The 18,800-nt window shown below is 48.9% G+C and overlaps 8 protein-coding genes across 8 annotated transcripts; 5 read left to right on the top strand and 3 right to left on the bottom strand.

The window, feature by feature from the left end:
• The first annotated feature begins 722 nt into the window (after positions 1 to 722).
• On the top strand, positions 723 to 2,932 carry F4813DRAFT_348299 (rab-GTPase-TBC domain-containing protein). The gene is made up of 3 exons (XM_049242067.1): positions 723 to 1,396; positions 1,479 to 1,619; positions 1,683 to 2,932. The coding sequence occupies exons 1-3, from the start codon at positions 1,207 to 1,209 to the stop codon at positions 2,531 to 2,533; spliced, it is 1,182 nt and encodes a 393-aa protein (XP_049102745.1). The 5' UTR covers positions 723 to 1,206; the 3' UTR covers positions 2,534 to 2,932.
• F4813DRAFT_263619 (Vps52-domain-containing protein) lies at positions 2,879 to 5,249 on the bottom strand. Its single transcript, XM_049240286.1, has 2 exons — positions 4,680 to 5,249; positions 2,879 to 4,620 (listed from the first exon to the last, which is right to left on the bottom strand). Exons 1-2 carry the CDS (start codon positions 5,152 to 5,154, stop codon positions 3,074 to 3,076), a joined length of 2,022 nt encoding a protein of 673 aa, XP_049102746.1. The 5' UTR covers positions 5,155 to 5,249; the 3' UTR covers positions 2,879 to 3,073.
• Positions 5,250 to 6,105: 856 nt separating this feature from the next.
• Positions 6,106 to 7,938, top strand: F4813DRAFT_348301 (translation initiation factor eIF5A). Its single transcript, XM_049242068.1, has 4 exons — positions 6,106 to 6,423; positions 6,678 to 6,941; positions 7,011 to 7,140; positions 7,194 to 7,938. The coding sequence occupies exons 1-4, from the start codon at positions 6,412 to 6,414 to the stop codon at positions 7,262 to 7,264; spliced, it is 477 nt and encodes a 158-aa protein (XP_049102747.1). The 5' UTR covers positions 6,106 to 6,411; the 3' UTR covers positions 7,265 to 7,938.
• A 195-nt stretch (positions 7,939 to 8,133) lies between these two features.
• F4813DRAFT_348304 (uncharacterized protein) lies at positions 8,134 to 10,136 on the top strand. Its single transcript, XM_049242069.1, has 4 exons — positions 8,134 to 8,899; positions 8,982 to 9,189; positions 9,245 to 9,628; positions 9,698 to 10,136. The coding sequence occupies exons 1-4, from the start codon at positions 8,225 to 8,227 to the stop codon at positions 10,102 to 10,104; spliced, it is 1,674 nt and encodes a 557-aa protein (XP_049102748.1). The 5' UTR covers positions 8,134 to 8,224; the 3' UTR covers positions 10,105 to 10,136.
• A 227-nt stretch (positions 10,137 to 10,363) lies between these two features.
• F4813DRAFT_348307 (uncharacterized protein) lies at positions 10,364 to 11,501 on the top strand. Its single transcript, XM_049242070.1, has 4 exons — positions 10,364 to 10,482; positions 10,548 to 10,554; positions 10,657 to 10,948; positions 11,019 to 11,501. Coding segments are annotated over exons 1-4 (387 nt in total). The 5' UTR covers positions 10,364 to 10,481; the 3' UTR covers positions 11,106 to 11,501.
• An 88-nt stretch (positions 11,502 to 11,589) lies between these two features.
• F4813DRAFT_263675 (Yip1-domain-containing protein) lies at positions 11,590 to 13,423 on the top strand. The gene is made up of 3 exons (XM_049240287.1): positions 11,590 to 12,061; positions 12,177 to 12,615; positions 12,783 to 13,423. The coding sequence occupies exons 1-3, from the start codon at positions 12,017 to 12,019 to the stop codon at positions 13,217 to 13,219; spliced, it is 921 nt and encodes a 306-aa protein (XP_049102750.1). The 5' UTR covers positions 11,590 to 12,016; the 3' UTR covers positions 13,220 to 13,423.
• Positions 13,424 to 13,449: 26 nt separating this feature from the next.
• Positions 13,450 to 14,537, bottom strand: F4813DRAFT_263717 (Rhodanese-like protein). Its single transcript, XM_049240288.1, has 2 exons — positions 14,149 to 14,537; positions 13,450 to 14,030 (listed from the first exon to the last, which is right to left on the bottom strand). Exons 1-2 carry the CDS (start codon positions 14,437 to 14,439, stop codon positions 13,680 to 13,682), a joined length of 642 nt encoding a protein of 213 aa, XP_049102751.1. The 5' UTR covers positions 14,440 to 14,537; the 3' UTR covers positions 13,450 to 13,679.
• Positions 14,538 to 15,306: 769 nt separating this feature from the next.
• F4813DRAFT_386197 (cytochrome P450 61) lies at positions 15,307 to 17,084 on the bottom strand (the record flags this gene model as incomplete). The annotated part of the gene is made up of 4 exons (XM_049246378.1): positions 15,307 to 15,345; positions 15,403 to 16,654; positions 16,708 to 16,858; positions 16,928 to 17,084. The coding sequence occupies 4 exons, from the start codon at positions 17,082 to 17,084 to the stop codon at positions 15,307 to 15,309; spliced, it is 1,599 nt and encodes a 532-aa protein (XP_049102752.1).
• Positions 17,085 to 18,800: the final 1,716 nt, after the last annotated feature.

Here is an 18,800-nt window from a genome sequence, read left to right on the forward strand (position 1 = left end):
AAGGTACTATGGAGGTAGCATGCATGTATGTTCACAACTGCGCAATATAATATTCTTCGCAAATGGCTATTACACGGTATAGTACGCTCTTATTCTAGTTAGAACTATGGGGATCTACTACATCAGGTTAAGCCGTCCCTGAAAGATAACGTGCCAATGCTTCACCCGCATCTCAACATAAGTTAGTTCTATGGAGATCTCTCTGTCGGGAAAGATGATGAAATGTCGTCCGGGAACAAAGAGGCGCACGGGGATATCAAATCCCTTATCTAGATTATATTTATAGAAGCTGGGGGGAAAGACAATAGCCTTGTCCGGCAATTCCTCTACTTTACCTGAGGTACCATTTCAGCACAGAGTCATGTTTCTAAACAGCAACTAATTTCTTTCCATCCCCACGAATGAGCCTTTAATTACCTAAGGCATCAAATAGAAGTAAAGAAGAACATTGTGCATGTAGCTAGAAAATACTAGAATCGCCTACCTACCTCGTTGTACATACGAATGCAGCTGTGCAACTAACTAAGGTACAATGCGAGGTACCTGCAAAGGCCTGACCCTTATCCTCATTAAGTCCTTTAAAGTTTAGGTAAGCGATTTTAGCGCAGAAGTTCCCGGGGTCACCCCTGGCACCTGCACATGGCGCCGCAAGGGTATGTACATAGGTATGTACTTAGCTCACCAGACAGGATGACCCACCCTATTTCCCGACCAGCTGCCAGCATCGAAACATTGAACCTTTTTGGACTCTTTTCTTTTTAGTTCACTTATTTGTTCTCACTTCCTTCGTTCAAGCCCAATATAAGACATCCCGTGCTGCACCCGTCAGGTTCTTATTTTGTTAGGAATCATGGTAATTTGATTCTTCCTTTTTAAAACTACGTGCCTAGTTCGAGCCTTACGCAGCCTATATGAACGGACACCTTTCTAGATAAACAGATTACCTATTTGGGCTTGCCCAATCCTGACAGAAGTCCCTAGGGACTCGGGCTGCGTCTAGAGAGTCTTCCGTGTTGGGCGACGTTATAAGGGGGCAAAAAAGCGGTATATCTTGGAATCTTCTTCGCTGTATGGTGTCGAATGCCATAGTTGGTGACCCTTATATAGGGCAGCAGCATGTTATTTGTCCATATAGATGCACAAGGTACCAAGTAAGGCAACCTGACGCACAGTAGAGAACGGGAAAGACCGAGGTGCATCGATCCCATGGCCCGGGAATATGAGGACGTCGACGGCAGTGAGGAGAAAGACGACCTGGGTTTTCGTGATGCGCCCGCATTAACCCGCAAGCATACCCGCATCCTAGATGCATGCAAGCGGAGAGACATCGACGATCTTCAGGCCTTAGCCATATCGAGAGGTGGATTCCTCACCGACGCCATCCGTTGCCAAGCATGTGAGTGTCCCGCGCGTCGCGCCTCGTCTATCCTACTCACTCCCGTTAAATCGGGATCATAAGGCTCAAGGTTCTTCAACAGGGCCGATATTGCTGGGCCTTCACGTCGACCAGCGTGGGGAGCAGGAGGAAAGCTCCGATCCGTGGGGAAAGCTAGAGCAGCATCGAGACGAAGGTCAGGTCAAGCTGGACGTTGACCGAAGCTTCGTTTACTACCCAAATGGTATGGGATGCATAACCCCACAAGCACTCTCACGCCCTGAATAAAGCTGACCACGGTGGCTAGATGATACCCAGGCTCAACTCGACAAGAAGAAGTTGCAGCTCTCAGACCTTATTACCGAGGTCCTCCGACGGCACCCGTACCTCTGCTACTTCCAAGGCTATCACGACATATGTCAAGTCTTTCTACTGGTTCTCCCACCAACCACGCGGGCCGCAGCCGTTGCCCGCCTATCCGCCCTGCGCATTAGGGACTTTATGCTACCAAGCCTGAACCCGTCTGTTGCGCAACTACGGCTGATTCCAGACATCCTTCGGGCAGCTGACCCAACACTGTGTGCCCATGTATCACGAACAGAGCCCTTTTTCGCGTTATCAGATACCTTGACTATGTTCGCGCACAACGTGCGGCGGTACAGCGATATTGCGCGCCTGTTTGATGCCCTACTAGCTCGCGAGCAGGCTTTTACGCTTTACGTCTTCGCACAAATCGTCCTGCGCCGCCGGGACGAGCTTTTCCAACAGGACGAGCCTGACATGCTACACTTTACCCTCTCGAAGTTGCCCGATGACCTGGATCTCGACGCCGTTATTACCGATGCCGCCACCCTATTTGATCGCCATCCCCCAGAATCTCTACGTAGCTGGCGCTCCATCTCGAGTGCCAGCACTTTAAAGACCGCACGTGACGTAAGTGTATGCGCCACGCAAACCCTGGAAGACGGACATAAATACTTCGAGAAACAGTGCCGCGAGCTCCAATGGGCGCAGCGGCAAGAAGAGCTACTCCGGGCCGCGTGGGCCAACAGAACCTTGATCTTAGCTGTAGTCATCGGTGCCGGCGCCGTGTACTTCCGGAAAGCACCTATATGGTCGAGTCTCACCTCGTGGTCGATCCCGAGCCATTATTTCTAGGATATTAGGATGGTCGAACGACGACGATACGGTGGATGTCCCCAGTTTTGGTATGTTTTTTTAGGGGTTACATGAGAAGGTGTATGAATACAGGCTTAATGAGTCCTTGAATTGTATGCAAACTGGACTAAAGGGTTGGGTTTCTATTGAGGTATGTGCTGCGGCTCGCAGCTTGGGATGGGTGATGATATTGGTGGATAGGAGGTACACATACACTGAATTGGGGCAACCCGTCTACTCTCGGGACATTGAGGATCGTCTTTGGGGGCGAGATGGATGGATGGATGGGTGAATAAATGGTACGGTGGTACAAAAGCACATGTAATAGGACAAGCAAGCTGCATACCTACATTAGGCAGGTATTCTTGGAAGTTAAATAGACAGCTAGCTCTTATTAAATAGCTGGCTAGCCCTCCCTTCGAAACGCAGTCTCATTTATTAATCGTATCATCTCTTACTTTTCTTGCCATACATAAATTCAGTTGATAGCAGCTAATCTGTCATCCAGAACCCATTCCTAACTAAACTTCTCGAGCGAACTCAAACAGCTTCTTGAAAAGCCGTCTTCAACCCCTCGAAGTGCTCCTGCTCTTCGTCTGCCAATTTTCCCTGCGTATCGCTGATGATTGTCAGAATTAGACTGTAATTATTATACAAGAAGCGCTCCCTTTTCCTCTTGTCGGTACCGAACGCCGCGCTGTATTTCGTTAGGAAGGCCTCCATCTCGCTGCGAAGTCTCCGCAGGCTTGTGACTACGGGTTCGTCGTCTCCACCCTCCGTGCTCAACACCAGGATCCCGTGGAGTAGCTGTCCAAAACGTTGAGTGCAGACGTGCGGAGCAGCGGAAAGCTTGCTCTGCTCAGCTTTGGATGTTGGGGGGCGTGTTGGCAATGCTGTGGTGAGAGTACGAACGGACTCGCAATGCGCATTCATGATGGCCTGGAGGCGCGGCCACAGCAGCATGGCTGTGCCATTGAGGTACCCGTCTGCAGCGGGGACCTTGCGACGCTGCAGCTCGAACTGGAAGTGCTGGTTCAAGCGGACGGCGAGGAGGACGCCAATAGCGTCGTACGTGTCGCCTATGAGGGACTTGGTCAGCGTCTGGCCGAGCTGGAACGTCGGCTCGAATATGTAAGTAAAGTGGCGCGAGATAGTAGAATAGTTCAAGGCGGGAGAGAAGAACGACGCGAGAAACGTGTACTCGGCCGTTGCATTGTCGATCAGGGCGAGATTAAAGTTGCGGAAGGGGGCTTCGAGGTAGTGGGTAGACTGGTCTTCTTCAGCTAGGTATGATGAGAGCGCACTTTGGTTATGAGTGCGTAAGAGATCGATCCGCCGACCCAAGTTGAAGGCATCGTGAGGTGGGCCAGAAATTTTCGAACTTGAGAGAACCGTGCCTTTCCTAGAAGTATCCTCGTTCCCCAATACATCCGTCTTATCCAAGGAGTGTAGCTTGATCTTTCGGAGGGCGTTCTCGTAGCGTGTAAACTGGTTGGCGTAGTACCACCGCATAGTATTCATATACGCCTGGCATATCTCGTCGGCGAGTGCGGCATGATGTTTATGAAGGAAGGAGTACAGGTCTCTAAATTTGAGGAAATTCTGCTGCTGGATGATTTGCGCGTTAATATGCGGTGACCGGAGGGCCTTGATCTGGGCGACGAGGAAATCTCTTATTCGTTCGGTAGCTTTGAGCACAAGCTTCTCTAATAAAGGACCGAGATCTTGCAGACCCTTAGCACCCTGCGCACTCGCAATATTCTTCTTATGAGCAGTAACTCTCTTATCGATCTCCGCAACTACCTTTACCCAGCCTTCGTCGATATGGCCGTCGGCAACTTTGGATACCACCGTAGGCGATACACTGATTTCCTCAACCACTGGTCCTAGCCCCTTCTCTACCGCTTTTCGGTTTTCCAGTCGCACATTAAGGGCTGTAGATCGTGCTTGTAATGTTTCGATATCCGCAGACACAGTCGCGAGATCGTTTCGAAAGCTTGTCAGGTTAGTCTCTACCGAGCTAAGTACCTCGTCGCAGGCTCGTATTGATCGGTGTAGCTCTTCGAACTTGGCCTTGTCTCGGTCATCTAGTAAGCAGAATAGTGAGTAGGGCAAGAGGGAAGTCTCAGATAAAAAGGGGGCATACACTCTTCAGCCGCCTGCGGTCTATATACAGCAACAGCATTTACTGCTGCATCCTCTGATAATGCTAGCTCTCGGATAGACAACCCGCCAAAATCGAATTCCAACTGAAGGTCTTCAGGTGATATCGAGCTGACCGAGTTGGACGCTGACTTGGTAGCGGATGTTGTATGTTGTCTATCGTCACCCAAGAGCGTGTTCAATACCTCCACGGGATCAGGTCCATTATATATCGTCCTCGATTCCTTCAACGTCGAGCCATTGGCCCTTCGTGAAGATGCCAAGAGGGAAGAAGCTGAGGATTCGGTAGATGCTAGGGACAATGACGAGGATCTAGGGGTGACACCGGGTCGCTGCTGAGATGTAATGTACGGGCCTAATCCACTCGGTGTTCGACGAGGCGCGGGAGAGTAGGAACGGCTGCCGGGCTGGGAGGGAGCAGGAGACGATGACTGACCGGCAAGCCGATCGAGCCACATATTCTAGATGCGAGCGGGAGATAGGCTATAAGTCAGGCCGCGTCATGACTCTCTATTAGCTATAGGCCGTGCCGTCAAGCTAATAAGACAAATACAATTCGACTAGAACGAAAGAATTGCAAAATAAAGAAAGGAGTGACAGGTACAGAAGACGTATATTATTCGCGATAATGCATCAACCAGGAAGTTAGTTATTGGTGAACACCCAAGAAACAGACGAGGCCATGCAACAGCCTCTCCCGAGTCGCAGAATGAAAAATGATGATTGGTTGAAGCTTTAGACACATGTCATTGTGAAGTACCGATACCACATCGGGTTTAGATTAGCATTATGCGATGTACATAAGGCTAAGTTACATGTATTACCTAAGCCACGGACTTGATAAGATTAAAAAGTGGGCCAATCTTTATAGAGGACTCATGATCAATGCCAAGGAACGGAAAGCATACACTACCTACAGCCTACCTACCTGTACTACATACCTACCTACAGATTATAGGTACTTACAGTGCGTACATATCTCCCCACGCGAGCTAGGTCAGATGCGTACGGTACATATCAGTACTCCAAAACGATATACTACAAAAAAGTATTAGTAGCCATTATAATTCTACAAAAACGGAAATGATTCTTGCTTCCTCATACAGGTGTATTGACATAAGGAAAATTCCAATGTTTGCGTGTTAGCTGTGATGTATCATGCAACTTAGAGATTCCATATTTGCAGTTGATTTGCAGTTGCGAAAAAGGGGCATTCACCAAAAAGAAAAAGGAAAAGAAAAACTTTAAATCTTCACTAAAGTTTTGAGCAGAAGCACTGTAGTCAAAGCTGACGGTGCCCTGTGAGTAGAAAAATTAGTGATCGATTTGTGCGAACCTGGCCGCCTAGACTGGCCTAGGCTACCTGAAAGCCCACAAAACCCTCCCCGCCAAAGCGCTCAAAGGGAAAAATACAAGAGCTGCTGGAGCTGCTTAGATTAGTGGGGCTAATAAGCCAATCAGACATAACACAAACTGTGTGCCCAATTGATTCTGAGAAGAAAAAATATCCCGTCTTTTGCCCTTGACGGTTTCCTCCACTCTACTTTTTTTCAACCCCCTCCCTCTACATCTTCCACATCTTCTCAATCCTCCCCCTCTACAAAAAAAAAAGTCCACCAACTCATATTCCAGTCTTGGACATTTAGCTGGGCCATTTGTGCATCTTCCTTTCTCTTCTACTCTAACAACACTTTCACTTCGGTCAATCCTTCAAAATGGCGGACGAGGTACGTTCAAGAAACACCCTGTCCCTCTTTTTTTTTTGGCGATCGCAAAGGCGGGCAATGGCGGGCTGGTACCTAACCACCCCGCATCCGCATCACCACGCATTAAAGAATCCGGCACGCATCGCCAATGAACCCCGCGATGCTAGATGCGGCCATAGTTGTTGCACATATAGGATTTTTTTTCTCTAGCTGCTATTTGCGACCACGATCTTAAGTACCAGATCATGGCGTAATGCTAACAAGATTTCTTGCAGTTCGAGATCGACAACCAGGGCGATGCCGGTGCGTCTGCCACTTTCCCCATGCAGTGCTCTGCTCTGCGCAAGAACGGTGCCGTCGTCATCAAGGGCCGCCCCTGCAAGATCGTAGACATGTCCACCTCCAAGACCGGAAAGCACGGTCACGCCAAGGTCCATCTCGTCGGTATCGACATCTTCACCGGCAAGAAGCTTGAAGAACTTTGCCCTTCCACCCACAACATGGAGGTCCCCGTTGTCAAGATCAAGCAGTACAACTTCGTGAGTACCCAAATTTTCTGCGGAATACCATTCGGGGACCAGATTACGCTAACCAACAACTATCATTAGTCTCACCTTGAGGATGGCTTCATTGTTCTCCACGACATCAACACCAGCGAGGAGCGAAGCGACATCAAGGTCCCCGAGGGTGAGATTGGTAACAAGATCGAGGCCGCCGATGAGAACGGAACCCCTCTCAGTAAGTTATAAGTTGCTCCTCAGGTCGGTCGCCAAATAACTAACCCCGTTTAGTCATTACCATTCAGTCCGCCATGGGCGAAGAGGCGGCCATCAAGGCCGACGAGCCTGCCCAGAAGGACTAAATCTCCAGTTAGGGGACTTATGACTCAGGTAGAGGATGTCACTGGATCGAGTGTTACTTATGGGCCTCGACCAACTTGGACATCGCCAGAAGGGAGGGTTGTTTAACTAGCCAACTGGTAGCTAGGTTCGTATTGGACGCTGGCCCGCGGGGTTTTGCGTACAAATGTGCTATCCACTGTGGAGGAATCAAACATATGGTACGATAGTCCTCGAATTTCGCATCTATCCCCATCTCTTTGAGGAACGAAAATGATGTGCATTTTGAGGATTTCAGCAAAACAGGTCTCCTGTTTTTATTAGCACTTGACTTGTCCTACAGAATCTACGAGATCTCCCTTTATTTTTGTATTTGGTGATAATCAACAATCATATTTACGTGACTTAGGAGCTACCAATTTACTCATATATGAATTTTACTTTGCTGCGATTCTGTATTTACATATAGGGTTGGCCGGTATTAATATTCCACGATCTGAATGCAATCTGAAATGGGATGAGTATCAAACCTCTGCTACACTGGTCAAGCAGCTAGGTTTATCTAACCGTGTAAAATATATGGCAAGGCGTGAAATAGTGAACCTAAACACCCTAAGACAATTCCAGGGGCTAACGAGGAAATAAATGGATTTGTTAACTGCTATATAATGCCTAGAATTGTAAGTGTAAGTTGGATGGATGTACCTACTGAATTGTAAACAGGATGTAGATATTACTAGAAAGATAAGTACTTAATATCTTCTCCATAAGAAATACATAAGACGTATGGAGGCGTGCTGTTAGATAATAGCTAGCTAGCTAGGTAGGTAATAACTACCTTGAATGTTTTTCCAAAAATATTAGTTGCCATTATCACTACAAATCCTACGTCAAAATAAATACTATTTCTCTTAAGCACCCCACCATTGCGTTTTCACCTTCTATCTTCCTTTCGGCATATAGCAGGAAATCAACATATCGGGATGGCACCCACCAAGTATCATCGCTTCCGCGGCGGCGAACGGTGCGACGAATGCGGCGCGCGGCAATGGTATGCGCAAGATGCTATTCGGTATTGCCGGAACGGACACCGTATTGAAGGATTTGCCGAGCACGAGGGCGACGAGGACGCCTTTGGCACCCAGGGAAAAGTCTCGCGGAAGAAAAAAGAACCTAAGAAAAAGGTTGCTGTTAAACTCGCCGGCGACGAGGGGAGAGAACTATACCTCGAGGTCCTGCAGCTTATACTGCTAAAGCAGGTTTGGTGGCTCGTCCGGGACAAGGGCTTCCCTGAGGACTTCGAGGAGATCGTGAGGGCGCTCTGGGCGCTGAGGGTACGAAACCTACCGTTGATGGAGAGCGGAGGGGGAACCCGTAAGAGGAAAGGAGACGTTGGTGAAGAGTCGGATGGCTACGCGTCCAGCGCGCAGTTGTTTAGCTCCCAGAGCGAAGGGACGGGAGCCGAGTCGTCGGCTTTCGATCTCTCAGATGCTACGACGGCTACTTGGGCCCCAGATGCCGGTAGGCGATGGAAATTGCCGAAGCTCGTCGATACCTTGGCGTTGTGCTACTTGGGATGCTTGGTGCGACGGTTACCGGCTACGACGGCAGATTTCTGCGGCTGGGCGCAAAGGGGGGAGTTGGATTTTCTTGCAGCGGTATGATCATGATCCCTATCTAACAGCTCTCGTCAGTATCTTGTAGATCATGGCATGATGCTAATATGGCTACCACTTCAAGTTTAATAACATTCCACGTAATGTCCGAGACCGTCTTCCCGCAGAGTATCATCGTGCTCTGCAAGTTAGGGATCATATCCCAGCGGGTCGACTGCAGACATCGGTGCAAGAACTGGTGATATCGTTTAAGGTCAACTTCGACACCATCTTCCCGCCGATAAACTATCAACCCATACTTGTGCGACTCATAACAGAGTTGACTCTTCCAGGTAGGCTTAAACAGACAGGTGGTAAGTAGAAGTCTTTTTAGCTAATCCTACTTAGTCGAAGTATACCTCGTAGTGAAATGTATTACGGAGATTTTAAAGACGGATTACTCTTATTCTATCAGAGGAAAACGGATTCGGGCGATGGACAACCCAGAAGTACTACTACTCGCTCTGGTTGTCGTGTCGGCGAAACTGCTTTATCCATTAGATGGCGTTGAGCGACTTCCCCGAAACCACCACGATCCTCGAAGCATGACTATCGACTGGGGAAAGTGGCAGGAAAGTATGCAAAACGATACGGTGGAAACATCGTCTACATTATTACGAGGCGAGGAGTATCAAGTTACCCCTGAGGACGCCCTTACTATGGGAAAAGGAAAGATGGACGACTTCATGGACTGGTTTGAGAAGATGTGGATAGGAGACGGCGAACCAAGAAGTATGCGACACTATATACACTATTCTATTTTATTATCAATTTGGAAATACTAACTAACCCCTTTTCTAGCGGCTGAAAGGGTTCGAGAGCCTTTTCAAGGACAAAAACGACTATCGCAACCAAGCAGTCTAAACGAGCAACTAGGAAATAGGGAGAGAGACCAAATAAGGGGCAGATATGAAGCCTTGAACAACTCTATGAAAATACTCGAGACAGTTCCTATTGACACCGAAGACTTAAACAAGAAGAAGCAGTCTCAAGATTTCTGTCCGGTCTGGCGCACACCAGAAGAGCTCCCAGACGCGGCTAAAGCTTTCTACGGCAAGGCAGCGAATCTTTCGTATATACCGTTACATACGCTGGTACGAGGTGCTACGCAGGTGGAAAGGCAGTTGGAGATTTGGTGTATTCAGAGAGCTAAAGAGCGAAACAAGGGGAAGGGCAAAGCGGTTTGGACTGGCGATGATTCTGATTAGAATGATTTTCAATATAACTATATGACTTTTAATGCAAATTGCTCAGTTGAACTTATAATTCTTTATTTACTTAGATTAGGTACCTAGTTAAGCCATTGAACTTGTACCTACATTGAGAGCTTCGTAGCACAGTGCGTTACTTTGTAATTGCAAACAGAGCTAAAGGTGGGGTCGGGGTCAAGTATCCACCAGCTGGCTCCGGCTGACAGAAATTTCTGGCACACAACGCCACTTCTCTCAAGAATTAATTAAAATCAGGTGACTTTCAATCCACTAGGGTTCGTTTGCCGTGGAATTTCAAACCCCCACCGAATTTCCCAGGCCGACATCATCTTGGATTTCTCCCTCAACATCTTCATTCACGACAGACAGCAAAAAGTAAGTCAACACCACCCCCATGCGCCGTCTTGAACTGGCTCATACTAACTGAAATGCTTCTATAGTGCAGATGTAAGTTCATTTCCAGATTAAAACACAATGCGCGCGCACTACAGATTTTCGACCGATCGACCGACCAAACAAATTCGAACATGCGAACTGACGAGATAATAGCTTCGTGAAGACCCTGACGGGCAAGACTATCACCCTCGAGGTGGAGTCCTCCGACACCATCGACAATGTCAAGTCCAAGATTCAAGACAAGGAGGGCATTCCCCCCGACCAACAGCGCCTGATCTTTGCCGGCAAGCAGCTCGAGGACGGCCGAACCCTCTCCGACTACAACATCCAGAAGGAGTCTACCCTCCACTTGGTCCTCCGTCTGCGTGGTGGTATCATCGAGCCCTCGCTCAAGGCCCTCGCCTCCAAGTTCAACTGCGACAAGATGATCTGCCGCAAGTGCTACGTGAGTTCTTCCCAGTCTACGAGTTTATCCTCCCATGTCTAGCACCTGCTAATACCAATGTTGGAAATAGGCCCGTCTCCCTCCCCGTGCCACCAACTGCCGCAAGCGCAAGTGCGGCCACACCAACCAGCTTCGACCCAAGAAGAAGCTCAAGTGAACGATTCGTCACAGCATGTTCCATCTCTTCGGCGTCTTTGGTTTGGGGTGTTATCATGAGCACGCTACGGACGGGTGGATAGATATTATCGACACCACTGCGATGGGCTTTTTTTCTCTGCGGAAATGGCTATGCGTAGGCTAGTTTCGGTAGCAATTAAGTTGCGATGCACATGAGTAATCTGGACATATATGCAAATCAGTGACTTGTTTTGGTGATGGATAGATCACATAGGGGGTATTCCTTTCCAGATTTTAAACTTATAGCATGATTCTTCGTAGTGTGGTGATTTTGCTATATAAAAGCCTTGCCTCTCAACTTATAAACAATTTGCCCACATATCGTGGGGTTACTGAAGCCATCGCAAAATATATTATTGTGTTATTTTAAAACAATCGTCCAAGATGCTATGTAGCAACTGTGTTTAAAGACCTTAACAGCTACATAGTTATATATAGTACCTTTTAAGAAATTCGTATGCGAAACTCTACATACAATTGTGTGCTCTCATTGTAAAGACTTACACGATATTAGGTATTTTAGGAAGCATTTAGGAAGCATTTATACAAAGCATCTAATACATGCAGGTACATGACGGTACTTAGATACTTCCCTCCTAGTCAAGAACGGTTCCGTCCAATGAAACGTCATCGCTGGAACTTGCACCTTGCACCTTGTACCTTGTACCTTGTACCTTGTAAATTAAACGCGGCTAAAGATCGGCGTGCGTCCGTGTCCTCAAACAGCACCGCAGCTTCACCTTAACTTAAGTCATCATTGTCCTTTGTTCTCGTCCTCGTCCTCGTCCTCGCAATAACCAAAGCGGTTTGGTCGTTCGCTCCACACCCCTATATCGACCGTAGCTGTGTTGTAGGATCTGCAGTGGACGACGTAAGAGAGAAAATACCAAGATGGCGAACGCAGGCTACGACGCCGTCGTAGATATTGACGATGAGGTATGCTTGGCAAATAATTACTTTCCCTTCCCCTTGGAGAGCTTTTATATATATAGGTATATATATATAGAGAGTATACGTACGAGCAACTAACACCACCTGCCCACCACCCCAGGGCGACCTCGGCCACACCGACCTCCAAGAAGACCTCGAATTCCACAACTCCACCTTCTCCGAGTCGCAGCACGCGCGCGGCGGCAAAGGCATCCCGGCCTCCTCGTCCTCCCTCAACAGCGGGGCCCCGGGTCTCCCGCTCCCCGCGACGGCGAGCTCCGGCGGCGGGGGGCCCGTGTCCTCGAAGCGGTACCTGTGGACGCTGTCGTTCTACGCGCAGTTCTTCGACGTGGACACGTCGAGCGTGCTGGCGCGGTGCTGGGCGGCGCTGTACCCGCGCGCCAACTTCCTCGACGTGCTGGAGGGCAATCCGGACCTGTACGGGCCGTTCTGGATCGCGACGACCGTGGTGCTGATTCTGTTCCTGGGCGGCACGATTAGTGCGTATCTGGCGAGCGAGGGCAAGGGCGCGTTTGCGTATGATTTTAAGCTGTTGAGCGGTATGTCTGTTTTGTTTTGTTTTCTTTCCTGGGGAGGTTTGGGCGGGGGGAGGGGAGTGTGGAGGGGGAGGGGGAGGGAGGGGGGCGGGAGGTTATGAAAGGATGGGAAGAGAAAGAGAAAGAGAAAGAGAAAGAGAAAGAGCTTATGCTAACGAAGACGCTTCTAGGCGCTGCTGGTCTCATCTACGGGTACACACTCGGAATCCCCGTGGTTCTGTTCGGCGCACTACGATACTTCGGCTCCGAATCCGCGAATCTGCTCGAGTGCTGGGCGCTGTACGGGTACTCGAATCTGATTTGGGTCCCCGTGGCGCTGATCAGCTGGTCGCCTATCACGATCCTCAACTGGGTTTTCGTGGGTGTCGGGTTCGGTCTCAGCGTCGCTTTCCTGCTGCGCAACTTATACCCCGTCCTCAGCGCCACCGATCGCCAGACCAGCAAGATTCTGCTTATCCTTGTTGTGGCCCTGCATGCCGGCCTTGCGATCGCTATCAAGGTCCTGTTCTTCGCCGCTGGAAGCCCTGTCGCGGGAGACAAGCCGGGCGATACGCCGCCTGCGGCCGGAGGGGATAAGCCGGCGGGAAATGCCATGATCCTTTTTTAAGGGGCTATGTGTTATGTGTATCTATTCATATGGGAAGAGAGGAAGGATGTGCCGAAATGGCAAGGTCGAGAATGAGACGGGAAAACTTGACCTGATATTATTGTGCTTTTATGGCGTTGGGCAGGTTACGTGCAATAGTGTTATGTACACTACCTCTAAGCTAGCTGACGATACCTTTCCGTTCTGATGTATCATAAGATCAGTTTTATTTTTGACCTTTGCTTAACTATCATTTTTCTTCCATCTCTCGTCTAGATTCAGAGTTTCTCTGAATAGCTCTTGAGTTCTCTCGTGCTTGCTTTGTACATGCCGAGATTAAAAGGGTAGAGAGAGAGAGAGAGAGAGAGAGAGAGTATCGGACAATTCGCCTCTTACTCGCCACCGCATCTAAGGTATTCAGATCTCCCATGTCTACAATCCCCAAAGGTCCTCATACCATACCAACCTCACCTCACCTCACCTACCGCTCAATCTTCCCTCCCTTCTGCACCCAATCCACCCAGCTCCCAGGGTACTCGCCCACGTTCTCCCAGCCGGCCTCGCGCGCGATCTGCGCGGCAGCTCGGCTGCGCACGCCAGCCTTGCAGTAAAACACCACCACCTCCCCCCCGTCGCTGCTAGGCGCGGGCCGCTCGAACCCGAACCGGTCGGCGAACTCGTCGGCCGGGATGTGGAAACTTTCCGGGGCGCTGGCGATCGGGATGTTGAGGGCGCCGGGGATGCGGCCGGTTGCGGCTAGCTCGGAGGGCTCGCGGGTGTCGATTATAGTGACTTTGGGGGTGGACGTTGGGGTGGATACGGCGGTTTTGATCTGGGAGGTGTTGTTTAGTTAGGTAGGTTAGTCAGTTAGCTGGAGAGGAGGGGAGAGAGAGAGAGAGAGAGAGAGAAAAGGGTGATGTCAAGTAAGTGAGGAGATCAAAGTAACGCACCTCTTCAAAATTCCATATCTTACTCCCACTCCCGCTCCCACCTCCGCTCCCGGCTGCTGAATCCGAGGACCACCGGACGCTTGTAGGGGCGATGCGCCGAAATAACTGCGGTCGCGCAGCTACTCCTGCTGTTCCCCTCGTAGCCTGTGGTACCAAGGAAGTCGTGCCGAACGAAGCTCGCAGTATATGCGCAGCTGTAGGAATAGTAGCCGAGCCCGAACCCGTCAGTCGGGAAGTTCTCCCGCGCAGAGCGGTAGCAGCGCCGTTTATCGCAAGTCGTCGTGTCGCCATCGTGGGGATTTGCACAACGTGCTAGCTAATCTAGCTGCCAGCTACCTACCTAGGTAACCTGGGATATAATATATATCGAGTGGAGAAAGAAATATTTCCAAGTAAAAAAAGCTTTCTGATCTCCAATCGCGTAGATATCTAGGTTACCTATATATACCTAGGCAGGCTGACCAGTTTGCTCGCGATTGCTTGCGCTGCTATGTACAGCTGGACAATATACAAACAGTTTGCCTACATGGAAGAGGTAGAAATACAGAAATACAGAAATACACCAAGTGCTTAGGTCTATGTATACGTACATATGTAGTTTAGGTAATTCAACGGTCTAACCTAGGTACATAGCTCTTGATTAGGTAACCTGATTATAATCCGTAAATGTGATGTCAGACTTAGCGCAACGCATGGGTACCTGCGTACTTCTATTATAAGACCTGAAGGCATGGTCGGTCACCTATCACGAGTTAACGTCTGCATCCTAAACCTACATGTGCCTCTTGTGATTTAGACTTGAAAGGATTTATTTTTAACATTTCATCCCTTTCTTCCTGAGCCCCCTATTTATTATTGAAGAGCCTTGTCAACCCCTAATTCTTTCTTAGTGTCGACCATCCTCGTCCGACCTCTTAAGCCAACCCTAACGTTACAAACCCCGCCAGGTTCAAGGCAAGATATCGTGCTTGTTCAAAATTTAGGTCTGATTCGGCCGCTATGGGCATTCTAACAGTCGTTGGTATCGACGTCCCCGGCCATAGCTTATATACAAGACCAGTATTACTATTATTATATTCTACTTTCGTCCCTTTCGTTATACGGCAACATGGCCCTTCCTAAGCTTTTTCATGCTAATGTCATTCCCAATCAAGGACATTACCATTTCCTCTCTTCAAACGTTAGAGGGCAATCATCCTAATAATAATTAGCTTTGAACACTTCCAAGTGGAATACGGAATATGCGAAACATACCTTGGGGAAGATGGTCGCAAACACCTTGATCTCATCTGAGTCGGGCGTTGCGTGATGTTTCCAGTCGAGCTCAACCGAGGCCTTTCCGATCATAAGAGCCAAGTTGAGTTGAGCATAGTGCTGACCGAGACAGTAGTGAGGTCCGGTTCCGAAAACAAGATAGTTCTTGGCACCCTTCTCCTCCGCGTCACCAGTGTAGTATCGTTCGGGGTCGAACTCGTCGGGGTTCTCGTACACTTCGGGATCGCGAAGAGCCACATACGTAGTTGGGATGATCATGGCACCCTTAGGGACGGTATAGTTCTCGGTAACGGGGAAAGCCTTCTTGGCCTTGTAGGGCACCATGATGACAGGAGGACGCCATCGGAGAAGCTCCCTGACGACTGCGCGGGTGTATGTCATCGACTCAAGCTGATCTAGATTCACAGGGGCATGGATGTCACCGTTTCGCACGCGGTAGTTCTCCTCGCGAACGCGCTCTAGAACCTCGGGTCGGTTGGCCAGGACCTGGAACATGTTGGTGGCTGCGCTCGAGGTAGCGTCTTGGGAAGCGAAAAGGAACGTGAAGAGAGTTCGAGCAATTTCCATATCGCTAAAATCGCGCAATATAGGCGACGGCTTCACCATGCCTTCGGTTGAGAGACCCTTTTCGGTAGCTTCAGTCCATCTCTTGGAGGCAATCATATCCTTGATCCAAGCGTCCATGATGCAGGTGACATCACCACCAGCAGCCATGCGAACCTTTGATTTAGCAGCGCATTTAGCAAGCTCGTCCATGACCATGCTCGCAGCTCGCTTGCCGTACCAAGTTCGAGTGTAGGGAATGATGATCGGGAAGTTGACAAGATCGAGAGCAGCGGTAACCAGGTAGTAGTCATCGGCAATCTTCTTACAGGCAGAATCGGGCATGTAATATCCAGCAAACGTTCGAAGCGAGACGGTACACATAAGCTCACGGAACTCATGCATAAAAGGGATGGGCTTTCCTCCGGCCTCTTTTGTCAACCTGAGAAATCTAGCGAAATACTGCTTGTAAACAGCCTCCTGGCCGGGCAGGTAGCTTTCGAGAGCTCGTCGGGTGAAGAGACCATTCAGGCCTTTGCGATAGTCAACGTGGGCCTTTCCATCCAAGAACACCCAGCTATCCTCTCCGAGGATTTTCGTGGCAATGTCAACAACGCATGGCTTTACGTATGTCGGCGAGTTGAAGACTTTACGAGACAGGTCGCGGGTAGAAGCGATCACAACAAACCTAGCACCATGTTAATAAATCTCGACAAGACGTGGTGTGGAAAAGGCGCATACTTGTGGAAGACGGAGACACAGCTCAGGGGTCCGCTGTACCACTTCGCCTTGTATTCATCGAATTTGGGGTTGAGAGACTCTAGGAAAGGGCCCATGAACGGCAGCTTGAACGCTGGTCCAACGATGGAACCCTTCTGCACGAAATAGCTAACTGTTTAGACTTCTGTTAGCCAACGCGGTTCTGTCTAGAACTAACCTCCAGGGTGTTACTAATACGTACTCTGATCATACGCGACAGCTAGGGCAATGAGGGTAAACACCCATGTCATAACGCTCGCATTTGCGATGGTGTTGACCATATAGTCAACCTGGGGAGGCAGGCCCCCGACCGGAAATTCGGCCAAAGGCGACGTGAAACTCGTCGCATTCGCAGCCATGGTGACCGCCGGCGGGAATTGTATCAGGCTGCTTTTGGTATAGGGTAATATTGCGCCGAGATCTTCTGTGTAAGGTAGTCGTGGGAGAAGCGCCCAGTATATCCCGAGATCCACCAGAGGAGAAAGAATGGAGGGGGAGGAGGTCAGAATTAAAGGACGGCGACGGCGACAACCCTTCGACGCGGGAAAGAAGTTGACCTAAGATAAAAAAGGTGAAAGGGGTGAAGAGGAGCGAGGTGGTGGTGGATATTTGCAGGAAATCTAAAGAAACCCACTAAAATTTGTTGGACTGGGAATATTTGATTATCGGACAGAACATTGAACCCTTCTTTTTTCAATGGTTCACACCCCTGCAATCGACATTACTCCCGCAATCTTATGCACGGATAGTGCGATATCCGCGCCTTCGGTACCTACTTGTAATCCGTATGAACTCATACGAGCCCAGTTTTAAGTTTCCAAGAGTACTAGGTAGCGTTCAAGCGTTATTGCCATTCAACGGTCATGTCTATGTACATAGAATACCATTGCCCTCTGCTGATTGGTTAATCCAGATCTACACTATACATGCACCAACGCTGCTTGCTCTTGCTCTACATACCTTAGGTACATAGGTATGTACCCATAGGTAGTATTGAACGTTACAGAAGCTACCTCTCCCCCTTCTCAATCCCACATGGAAAGTACTACATACAGGTGTGATTAAGCAGGGGCCAGTTACATACATGATGTACATGCCTAGTTGGAACGCATGCAGCAAGTACAATACCTGTTTCGATTAGTGCAACGCCGTTCGGTCTACATATGGTACCTAGCCCGTTAGCCTTAGGTGCTTAGAGCGCTATGTATGCTTCATGTGCGGAGCTAGCCTTCTTCACTTTGACATTGCTATCTACGGAATACATAGGTACCTACATAGCATGGATAGGTATCAGTTAAGTTAATTTGCCTCGCGCAAAGAAAAAAGAAAAAAGAAAAAAGAAAAAACCAATATTACGTATCCACAACAGCGCGTACCTGCGCGCATCTCGACGCTAAACGTACGAGGATTATCGTCTTCATCCTATCAAGAGGCACGATGTCGAGTCTGCCATGGCAGCATGGCAGCACGGCAGCCCATCAGATCATTCACATACGTCTATTATATCCATATCAGTTCATTCCACGAGCGTTTTTGTTGACAAAATGACAAAGATGCCCCTGTCCTGAGGTGATGCAATGCAAGTCACCTCAGAAGAGCTACAGCGCCCAGGACAGGTTTAATTACTTTGGAATTGGCCAATCATCGAAGCTAGAAGTTTTCATTCCGCCATTCACCGCTCCTCAATTCGTGGCCCAAGCTTGCAGGTCGCGAACAGCTGGAATACGAATACGAAGGGCCTAAGGTTCAGATCGCCAGAATGCGGAAGGAAGGTTAAATTGATGCAGAATTCGCTATGTCGATCATTCCCGCTATCTACATAACGTCTTCATATGGCATATCTAGTATGTCATTCCTTCAAAATGCCTTTACCAAGTAACCTAGGTTAGTATAGTATAATGGAACAACCATGACCTCGGCTTTAGCAGAATGTTATCATCATCTGTCTGATATTGAAAGGGGCAAGTATTACACTCAACAAGGAGATTATAATGGATTCAAGTTCAAAAAGCCGGATGAATATCTAGGTATTCATATTCGTACTGTCTATAGCCTAGCGACTATATATCTTAAAC

The sequence above is a fragment of the Daldinia decipiens genome (genome assembly GCF_022478715.1).
Source record: "Daldinia decipiens strain CBS 113046 unplaced genomic scaffold F4813scaffold_5, whole genome shotgun sequence".
NCBI lineage: Eukaryota > Fungi > Ascomycota > Sordariomycetes > Xylariales > Hypoxylaceae > Daldinia > Daldinia decipiens.

What these genes read in the sequence shown, in the direction of transcription:
- F4813DRAFT_348299 (XM_049242067.1), top strand. Translation starts at nt 1,207, where the DNA reads ATGGCCCGGGAATATGAGGACGTCGACGGCAGTGAGGAGAAAGACGAC. An exon ending in CGCCATCCGTTGCCAAGCAT is followed by an intron (nt 1,397 to 1,478) that starts GTGAGTGTCCCG and finishes GTTCTTCAACAG; the next exon opens with GGCCGATATTGCTGGGCCTT. An exon ending in CTTCGTTTACTACCCAAATG is followed by an intron (nt 1,620 to 1,682) that starts GTATGGGATGCA and finishes CACGGTGGCTAG; the next exon opens with ATGATACCCAGGCTCAACTC.
- F4813DRAFT_263619 (XM_049240286.1), bottom strand. Translation starts at nt 5,154, where the DNA reads ATGTGGCTCGATCGGCTTGCCGGTCAGTCATCGTCTCCTGCTCCCTCC. An exon ending in ACCGCAGGCGGCTGAAGAGT is followed by an intron (nt 4,621 to 4,679) that starts GTATGCCCCCTT and finishes TCTGCTTACTAG; the next exon opens with ATGACCGAGACAAGGCCAAG.
- F4813DRAFT_348301 (XM_049242068.1), top strand. An exon ending in AGATCAAGCAGTACAACTTC is followed by an intron (nt 6,942 to 7,010) that starts GTGAGTACCCAA and finishes AACTATCATTAG; the next exon opens with TCTCACCTTGAGGATGGCTT. An exon ending in TGAGAACGGAACCCCTCTCA is followed by an intron (nt 7,141 to 7,193) that starts GTAAGTTATAAG and finishes AACCCCGTTTAG; the next exon opens with TCATTACCATTCAGTCCGCC.
- F4813DRAFT_348304 (XM_049242069.1), top strand. Translation starts at nt 8,225, where the DNA reads ATGGCACCCACCAAGTATCATCGCTTCCGCGGCGGCGAACGGTGCGAC. An exon ending in AGTTGGATTTTCTTGCAGCG is followed by an intron (nt 8,900 to 8,981) that starts GTATGATCATGA and finishes TACCACTTCAAG; the next exon opens with TTTAATAACATTCCACGTAA. An exon ending in AGGAGACGGCGAACCAAGAA is followed by an intron (nt 9,629 to 9,697) that starts GTATGCGACACT and finishes CCCCTTTTCTAG; the next exon opens with CGGCTGAAAGGGTTCGAGAG.
- F4813DRAFT_348307 (XM_049242070.1), top strand. An exon ending in TGATCTGCCGCAAGTGCTAC is followed by an intron (nt 10,949 to 11,018) that starts GTGAGTTCTTCC and finishes TGTTGGAAATAG; the next exon opens with GCCCGTCTCCCTCCCCGTGC.
- F4813DRAFT_263675 (XM_049240287.1), top strand. Translation starts at nt 12,017, where the DNA reads ATGGCGAACGCAGGCTACGACGCCGTCGTAGATATTGACGATGAG. An exon ending in TCGTAGATATTGACGATGAG is followed by an intron (nt 12,062 to 12,176) that starts GTATGCTTGGCA and finishes CCACCACCCCAG; the next exon opens with GGCGACCTCGGCCACACCGA. An exon ending in TGATTTTAAGCTGTTGAGCG is followed by an intron (nt 12,616 to 12,782) that starts GTATGTCTGTTT and finishes AGACGCTTCTAG; the next exon opens with GCGCTGCTGGTCTCATCTAC.
- F4813DRAFT_263717 (XM_049240288.1), bottom strand. Translation starts at nt 14,439, where the DNA reads ATGGCGACACGACGACTTGCGATAAACGGCGCTGCTACCGCTCTGCGC. An exon ending in AGATATGGAATTTTGAAGAG is followed by an intron (nt 14,031 to 14,148) that starts GTGCGTTACTTT and finishes AACACCTCCCAG; the next exon opens with ATCAAAACCGCCGTATCCAC.